Raw genomic sequence first — 9,276 nt, 5'->3', positions numbered from 1 at the left:
AAAGATGAAAAGATGGCTGAGGAAGGAAAAAAAAAAAAGCCCTGGTCTCAGTCTGAGGATGTCTAGTCAGCCAAACTCCAGCCCAAGATAAGCTAATGTGTCCTTTTCCCTTCCAAACTCGTTTTTAAAATTCAACCCTCAACTTTCAAAAATCTGTCTCTAATTTCAAACTCAAATAAGCTCACAGCATGGTGGCTTTTGTTTTGTTTTCTTCTCCCCAACTCCTCCCTGCGATTGCATAACAAAAGTGTCTAAATTCACACCATCTGGCCGATAAAGACACTGGCCCCACTGCCCGGCTGGCCCATCTGATTAGGGCCCTGTCTAGCCTGCGCCTTGTGGCGAAAAGTCACAGCTGTGGGGTTTGCTCACGCTCAATACAACTCTGTTATTAGCCAGCTGTAGGCCTAGAGACGACTTCTGTTCAAATTATAATATCTTTTAACCCTCTGAGCATTGAGGGCGCAGGGGTGGCAGGCAGCAACATAACACCTAGATAACTCCTTGCTAATAATTGGCGAAATGAACTAACGCAGCAAAGAGAGGATCAGAGATCACTGGGGAAGCAAGGAAAAAAAATATTCCTAAAGAGATGAATTTTGCCCCTTTGTTTTATCACACACACAGATATACACCGAGTCTCACACACACACACACACACACACACACACACACACACACTATCCCCACCACCAAAGCTAAAGACAATTAATGAACCCTTTACTAATGAATACAGAATAGCAAGCCGTTTCCGGAAGTGCCCAGGTACACCAGACAAGACCATGCAAAGGAACTATGTGTACTAATCGGTCACTGAAGAACTGGGCACCTCATTCATACTCCACCATTGACCAGCTGTGACTGACTGTTCAAATGAAGGAGAAGGAACGTGTCCCCTTCCAAGAGAATCAGCCCTTTTTGACTAGTGAGAAGTTCCCTTGTGCCTGTGGAGTCACATGTCTCTCATCTCCCAACACACACACACACACACACACACACACACGCACAGATACACACAGAGACACATACACAGAAATCCACAGATACACACACAAAAAAATACACATGCGCACAGATACACACACACATAAACACACACATGCACAGATACACACACACACACTCACGTAAACACACACAGATATACCCACCCAGATGCACACATACACACACATGCCCAGACACATACAAACACCACACAAACACGGATGCATGTACACACTACAGACAGTAACCCATCCAATGGATCATTTATCCACCTATAATTAATATTTGTTTGAGAATCTAGAGAGAAAGTAAGAGTTCATCTTCCTGGCTCTCCACTGCAGAGAAGTTACAGTACATTAAATTTTTATATTGTGTTACTAATGCAGACTAAACTAGGGGCTTTAAAAATTGATGCTGCTATTTAAACAGCATAAAATGGGGAAGATTTGATTAGGCTTAAAAAATAAAAATGTCACACTTAACTACGGCTGCATGCGGGATTCTGAGTATTATTTAAAGTGATGGGGCGGTGTCATAGACGGTGGACTACTTGGGCCTTTTTTATCTTTCAAGACTGCCTCTCCAAACAAAGATACTTAACAGGTAGTGACAGATGAAATGTCCTTTTGACTAGCCAACCAAATCAAAGCACTGTGCCTGCGGAGTCTGGGTATTACCGACAAGGACATCTTAGAACAGTGTTTTCTTTCTAACCAGACCTGTCAAGAGCTCTGAGGTAATGGAGTATCTACCCGAGGCCCAGGCTTTTCCAGGCTGTGGCACCTCAGTACACTTCTGTTGAGGCCGTGGCCAGGCCTCAACTTTGCCTCTTGGTGAATTTGCTGTTCTAAGGCTTGACTACAACCCGAACAAGCATGTTAGGTTGGTATGGTTCCTTACTGGCTGGGTTAAGGGGTTGCTTTGAGAGAGCTGCCTGAGGGGCAACTAAGTAGGTGTCCTGCAGTTATCCCCAGACTGCTCAGAATGAGAGGAGGACTGGAAGAAAACCAAGGCTTTTCCTCCAGTCACACTGTGGAGAGAGGGAGATGTGTGTGTTCAAAACAGACTTTGACGGTTCCTCCTGAAATGAGTCCTTCCCAGCATCTCCTCGGTATGTTCCCTCCCGTGCATGGTATTAACACCCTATGCGCTAGGCAGCACACACCGGGCACTCCGAAAACATCAATTGAAAGACTTAATGTGAGGGTGAATTCCCTACACCACCATCCCCGTCTATTTTCTTCTGTTTGAGTAGAAGAAAGGGGACAATGTGCACGGCTCAAAATAGAATGGACTGGGCTCTGGAAGGGCAGGTGGGAAAGCCAAGAACTCCAATAGACTGTGCCTTTCACAGTGTGATCCTCTGAATCCATCTTTCCTGGAACCTCAGATGTCCCAAGCATGGATTTCTCCCTGTGTGCCTATTCATTCCCTGTCCCCTCCCCCCCCCCCAAAAAAAAAGATGTTCTGCCCCACAATTCCTTCTTGGCCTAAGATATGACCCTGCTGTGAAATCTTGCAGTGGGAGGAATGACTNATGTTCTGCCCCACAATTCCTTCTTGGCCTAAGATATGACCCTGCTGTGAAATCTTGCAGTGGGAGGAATGACTTTACCAGCGGGGGGGGGGGGGATGAAAAGCCCAGGCGTCTCACCGAGGACAGAGAAGCCTAGCCTAGGACCTGGGCAGTGCCTGGGAATAGGCCTCTCAGCTCTCTGGTGGTACCCAGGGCTCAACAAGTGGCACTCTCAGAAATCTACCCTAAGCAGGCCAAGCAGTAACAGAGACTGGTGCGAGCCCTTGTGCCAGATTCAAACTGAAGCCTGGCCCAACACCTAAGCAGCAGCTGAGATTGCCTATCCTGTGGAAGAAACTCTGGAAAGTCAGGTGGATGGAATCCACTCTCTGGTTTCCCTTTCCCAGTCCTAAGCCTTAAAGACTAGGAGGGTTTTCTGAGCTCCAGATCAGCTCAGGTTCCAATCTACCAGGTTCCCTTGGCAACTCAGCCCCAGGATTCCCTAGCTTTCCAGCCCAAGGAAAAGGCGCCTCTTACCTGCACATCACCTCGTGGGTCAGCAGAACTCTGCACATTTCGGGATTCTTATTCTGGCCCTCGTAGGCTATGGGCTGTCAGAAAGGAGACACGGACAGGGTGGAGACTTTAAAATAAGCCCTAACTCGGTTCCCTCTCACTGGGCCCTAAAGAGAGCTCCCTCCTCTCCCTCTCCCACAGCACAGAACCAGAGTCTTTGCTCCGTTAAAACAGCCGGAAGAAGTTTGCCCTTAGTTCTCAGCAAAGAGGAATTCTCCAGCGAACTGAATCTTCAATAACTGTTAGCTGTCTTCAGCCATTCATTTGTCACCTCCCAACACCCAGAATTTCCCCACAGCACATGAACAGGGCCACCAGAGCAGGGGGAAGGGGTCCCCCAGAGTGGACTTGAGGTAGAGAGAAGTGTGAATCCCCTGCTGCAAATCATGCTAGGAGCAGAAGTCACCAGACAACGCGGGGAAGTGGGGAGTCCACAGTAGGCTCCCTTCGGTCTCACCTGTTTAGTGACAGAGTCGATGAGCCTGACATACAGGTCCTGCTCTGTGCGGACACCTGCACAGGAGGGGGACAGGCGATTGGCAAGGATGGCCAAGACCCTCTCACATCCACCCCAACCCTTTCCCTGCCCGGGAGCCTGACCCAGGCAGTCAAGCCACAAACCCCTAGATGGAATTGACATGAAGGGAGACACCCCTGCCATCCCGGACCAAGGCTCACACAGACACACAGACACACACACACACACAGTCCCCCACAGCCCTGCACTCACTAGCTTTCTACCCTCCCAAGCACAGTAGGAGGCAGACACAGCAGCTACCAGACTTGGCTGCCTGATGACCAGTGCCTGCCCACGAAGCCACTTACCATTGCTGTAAAGGAGCTGTAACTTATAGTGAGTACCATTGTTGGTCTTCTCATTGCCTTGCTCCTGAAAAGACAGAAGCCCTTCATTCTTGAACTTTGCAGTGCCCCCACACAACCGGGGTCCAGACCCAGACCAATGGGCAAGGAGCATTTCCCACCATTGGCCATCTTGGAAAATTTGTCAAGGCCTACAACCGCTTGACCTTCACCATCCCTGTCTCTCTTTTAAAAATTTCCTAAGGGTACCCCTGCCTCCAGCCGGCTGATGCCTGATGCCAGCATCAAAGCTGTCTTTAAGCAGTCCCCACCCCAGTCTATCTGTCCTTGAGCTCCCGGGCTCTACAAAAAAAGGGTAAGCCTGCCTGTCCTTTAGAAAGGGCAATGTTAGCCACCTTTGGGGAGGGGTGGGGAACAAACTGGGAATGACCACTTCCAGTGTTCAGGGGCTTGGCAACTAGCCACCCCAGGTTTCCCTTTCTTTGCACAGCCAATGGGCCCAGCATATATTGGTTTAGGTAAACAACCCTTCATTTAGGATCAAACATAGCTCTCAAATTAGGGTTTGAGTTCAAGGGAGGTGCTCAGTCGCTGTGAGAGTAAGCGAGCCATAGAAGGCTGGCCCCAAGTTCCCACATAAAACTGAATCCACCCACCTACATCCCTGCCCTCTTTCCCCGCTGCCGAGAGAAAATAATAATAATAATAACAATTATTATTATTTTAAGAAAAACTGGAGACTGGCAGCGACAGCGCTGGGTATACTTTTAAAACTAGGTCTAAAAAACTTTTTTCTGCGAGGTCAGTCGATGCACTGCCGCTATTACTGACCCCCAAGGCTAGGGCGCACAGCCGAAAACGCCTGGTTCAGAGTTGGGGCCCATTGAGGTGCAGGGAAAATCTACTGAGTTAGAAGCTAAGGGTGAGACACCTCAATTTATCATTCCTGATGCTAGCGGGAGAGTGTCGCAAGTGACAGATGGAATCCTTAGTGCCGGCTTAGGGGGGAGGGTTTAAGGGGTCCGCTTACTTTGTCATTCTCCACAAAGTCCACGAAGGCTGTGCGCTCAATCTCCACCGGCTGTCCCTGCCTGTCGTAGAGCGCCAGGACAAAATGAAAGAAGTTGGATTTCCTCAAGTTTGAAGGAGGTTGCTTTTCAAAATGGGCCCGGGACAGAGCAACTCCGCTGCACAGGAAGTGTTGGGAGAGAGAAACAGGACAAGGGGAAAAGAGAGAAAGACTGGGTGTTAGGCAGTGACTAACTTGCCCAAACGACATTGCAGAAGGGCCAAGGGACTCAAGACCAGAAACCTTCTGGGTCTTTTCCACACTCTCTCAGAGGGGTTGCAATAGGCACCTTGCTTCTGCCACCCTGTTATACAGCCACCCAGAATCCTGTCACCAGAAGGCTTTTAGTAGAATAGAAAGACCAGGGCTGCCGCCGAAATCCTAAGAAGCGCTGCTAAACCCCAGGTGCCTGCCCCAAAAACTCAAAGCTGTGACACAGATTTAAGGGGATAGGGTTCTTTTGCATTTGAACAAGTGACCCCCTTTAACTCCTGGCTAATGAATTTTTGGATCACAGACTACAAGATAGGAAGCCTGGAGTCCAAGCCTCTGTCCTCAAGGTTTGCCTTACTCTACCGAAATTTGCATCCAGGACAGCGCCACTGCAAAATCCCCTACAGTCATTACTGGGTATAACGGGCCAGGGTTGAGGACTCACTGCTGAGGACCTTCGCCCCAAGAGCCGCTCCACGTGTTGAAGCCAGAAGAAGCCAGAATGTTAAGAGACAAGCAGCGCCCTGGCCAGAGACCCGGGCGATCCGCGCTCGAGTGTTTTCTCGATTTCCCTGACTCTGTATAGCTGGACCCAGAGCTCGCCAGAGCCTTGGATGCGTCCACAGGACCTCCCTATATGCCTGTCTCTGATAGTGCCACATTTGACTGAAAACCTTGTGAAGCCAGCGAATTGACAGATGGTGAGGGCAGCCTAGTGGCCCTGAGGTCTTCTGGATTCTTGTGCTGGGCACGGTCGCAGTCACTTTTTTGAAAGTGTATAATTTTCGCTAGACCACCACAGACTGCTGTTTCAAACTTTAATAAAGTACATTTTATTTCGGACGGGAAGACAGGAGGGAAATGTCATTAAGCCCCCTGCTAAGGAGCGGATCTGCGGAACTGTCTTGGTTCCCTCGGCTTGTCACCGCCGGAGCGAGCCCCCAGACCGCTTTCGAGAGCCACGGCCTCCGCGAAGTACCATCTGCTTCGGGGACAACTGAGCATTCGGCTTCGGAGGAGTGGCAATCGGGTACCGCAGCTGCCACTTCAGGCATCCGGTTTGCGGCCTTTGCTGCCACTCCTTGAAGGGTGGCAGCCAGTTCGCTCTACCCGGGACACCTGGAGATGTGGCCTGTCTGTAAAAGGGGTCATTTCTCAACGTGAAGTCCGGAGATTTAAGGAGGTTGGCGCAGAACGCAGAGCGCAGAGGAAGAGTCCTGGAAGAAATTTGTGGGTGTCTGGAGAGGGTAAAGGAGCTGGCTCTTGAAGACTGGACACAGACACGAGGGCCATGAATCTCAGTTTAGTAGTGACAGTGAGAAGCGGGACTGGAATGTCTTCGTGGGATGGAACCCTAGACAAGTCTTAACCATCCGTACACGCGAAGATTTGGAAACAAAATCAACTTGAGGAACCCGCAAAACTGGAAGCTGCTCTTCTCTGCGGCTTCATTTTCTCCTCTTCCCCGACTACTCCTGTGCTTCGGTCCATCCTCAGCCTCTTCGGTTTGTCTGTCCCACTCTCCCTCACCCAGGACTCGCTTGCGTGTCCCCTTTCCTAGAGCTCCCGGCCGCCTTGCTTTCCTTGCAGCCCCTCAGGCCTCTCCGGATCCTCTCGCCGCCGCCACCATCTGGCCGCTGGGCTCCCCGAGTCTCCAAGCCGTCCTGAATGATGCTGGAGGAGAGGCTCTCGCAGGAAGCGTGGGGGAACCTAGGAGTGACCGGAAAGCCGGCTCTGCCTCTGCGCCGGCTGCCAGCTCGGATCTTCACGCGCCACTCCGCTAGAGTCCAAGAGTAAACGCCGCGATGTGAGCTTGAACGCTACTTTTAATAATTTTTTTTTTTGTCCCCAAAGAACGGACTGTGGGGAGAAACACCCATGACCTCGGTAGTTGAGAAACTACAGTGTCGACTGCGGGAAAGGGGTTCCCCTAGTCGCAGCGACCTGCCCGCCCAGGGAGAGCCCCAGTGCGCGCGGCAAGGGAGGAGAGACAGGGACAGAGAGAATGAGAGGGAGCAAAGGAAAGGGGTATTCGGGGAGACAGACACAACCAGAGACTTTCAGAGCACAACGGCTCCAGTCTCATTACCTCTGAGCCGCGACATTGGCGTCCACCACGCCGACATTCCGGACCCAGGACCTGACCGAATCCATCTCGGCACCCAGCGACTTGTCTTTCAGAGCTGGTCCTCTTCCTAGCGTATCTTGAATCCCAAACATTTAAAAAGTCTGGTCCTCTACTGTCGCCTTAAAAGTGACTTTACAGCAACACCGTCCTCACTCTCCAATGCTGCCAGCAAATGGTGTTCTCCAAAAGCAATCCGAGAAAGGCGGCAAGGGCCGAAGTTTGGGGGCCCTCTTGGAAAGAAATTGCCAGCCCTTTCCTCCACGCACAATGCAAAGTTTGCGTTTTTTATCCTCGGTGGCTTCAGATCTGCCGCCTCGGGGCTTCCACTCTAGGTCGCCCGCATCCTTCCAGCTGCAGAACGTTCTCCAGAAAGTGGCCACAATTTGGAAGCATCACCTGTTCTGGGAAAAACAGGAGGAGATAGATAGCTGCCTGATCTCTCCCCTTCCTCCTTGTTCCCCCCTCCCTGCTCCTCCCCACCGTTCCGATATAGAAAAAAAAAAAAATCCCCAACAGGATCAGTTGTAAGAGGAAGGGGAAGACCCGGAGCGGGGAGGAGGCGGTGGCTGAGAGCGCCGCAGAGCCGGGCTGCTGCAGCGCGCGGGCCCCATGAATGGTTACTACAACCCAGGCCGCGGGAGGCGGAGCCGAGGCCCGATAAGGAGCCTCATTTGCATGGACGCCCGGGATTGGCCGGCTCTGGGCAGGCTGGGCGGACGTCCTCCCGCGGCGTTCGCCAAGCTTTGCTTTGCCCGAAGTCCGGGAGGTGAAAGGCTACAGCAAGCCACTAGCACCGAGTCCCGACCAGAGTCCCGAGTGTTTGGCTTGAGTGGGAAAGGGGTTCCCCAAATCCTGCACCAAAACAGAGTAGCAGGATTCTGAGAGTTAAGATCATGATGGTTCTTTCCGATCGCGGGAGCAGGAAGCCTGCGCGGATTTGCCTCTAGATGCAGGTTTTTGTCGCCTGCGGGGGACCCTACATATTCATTCCCGAGGTTTGGACCTGTGACCACCTGTATTTATGCTTTTCGCAAACACTACCCTCAGGGCATCCATCTTTCTGAACCGGTCTACCAAGTCTCAGAGAGTTTCAGGGAAGCAACCATTTCGCGCGAAGGCCACAAGTGTTAGAAGGAGAGAAGAGATGAAGGAAGGAGAGAGTGGAGTGTGGACGAATGAGGCTCAAGTGCAGTTTAAATAAATATGCTGTGAAGGGAAATGTTGAAGGAGCTAAGGAAAACAGCCCCGGGAAGGCGGGAGTACGCACCTTTGCAGATAGGAGAGGTTGATGACAGCTTGGCTGGCTGAGAACTGCGGGATGAAGTTTCGAATCCTCCCCCTTTTTAAAATGTCCCCTCCCCAATCCCTGAAGGCCGGGGAACCCTGCGTTGGAGACACGAGGCGTCTGTGAAGAAGTCCTGGAAACTTTGTCCGCCGAGCGCTGTGGTCGCGAAGGTTGGTGGTCGGGAAACCGAGACTCCACAAAATAGCTGAAACCCTAGACGGCTGGAGGTGCCTATTAAAAAAAAAAAATCCTCCTGGCTGGGTGTTATTTTCTTGCTTCTCTTTTTGTATTCTGATCTGCGCGTAGATCTGCTGTTGAAATCTAGAACGCCAGCGCGAAAACAGATTTGAAGACAATGAATGCAAATCTGTGCTCAAAGACCATCTGCCGTGGAGGAGACAATCAGCTGCGCCGCGGTTCGAGCGACTGCACCCGAGCCTCTCAGCATCATTACAGTCGGGAGTCTTTCCTCCCGGCTCAGGGCTCAGGTTTGAGTGTCAATTGACTCCTGACCGGACCCCCTAGCTGTAGGTGAGCGCTCACAGACGAGCTGCGAGAGTTCGCCGCTAGAGGACACAGCGCCTGGGGTGCACGTTTGCCCGGCGAGCGAACAGGAAGCTTGCGCTTTCAGAGACTGCTTGAGTCTCCATAGAACGGGACCTGAGCACGTCACTTCACCT

The 9,276-nt window shown here is 51.5% G+C and overlaps 1 protein-coding gene across 2 annotated transcripts in view; it reads right to left on the bottom strand.

The window, feature by feature from the left end:
• Ebf2 (EBF transcription factor 2) overlaps window positions 1–8,936 on the bottom strand; it is a 200,389-nt gene extending 191,453 nt beyond the window's left edge. The window contains exons 1-6 of one of the 2 annotated variants that reach the window (XM_021181503.2): window positions 8,579–8,936; window positions 7,273–7,707; window positions 4,932–5,088; window positions 3,905–3,968; window positions 3,537–3,592; window positions 3,041–3,114 (exon numbers count right to left, since the gene is read on the bottom strand). In XM_021181503.2, coding sequence (XP_021037162.1) covers window positions 3,041–3,114; window positions 3,537–3,592; window positions 3,905–3,968; window positions 4,932–5,088; window positions 7,273–7,403 — 482 coding nt within the window. In that variant the 5' untranslated portion in view covers window positions 7,404–7,707; window positions 8,579–8,936. Of the gene's footprint in view, window positions 1–3,040; window positions 3,115–3,536; window positions 3,593–3,904; window positions 3,969–4,931; window positions 5,089–5,628; window positions 5,649–7,272; window positions 7,708–8,578 lie in introns of those variants that run through there. The other variant, XM_029469196.1, reaches the window with a different exon arrangement.
• Between the last annotated feature and the right edge of the window lie 340 nt (window positions 8,937–9,276).

This window comes from Mus caroli, chromosome 14 (genome assembly GCF_900094665.2).
Source record: "Mus caroli chromosome 14, CAROLI_EIJ_v1.1, whole genome shotgun sequence".
Lineage (NCBI taxonomy): Eukaryota > Metazoa > Chordata > Mammalia > Rodentia > Muridae > Mus > Mus caroli.
This window is presented reverse-complemented; position numbering and strand designations above follow the sequence as displayed.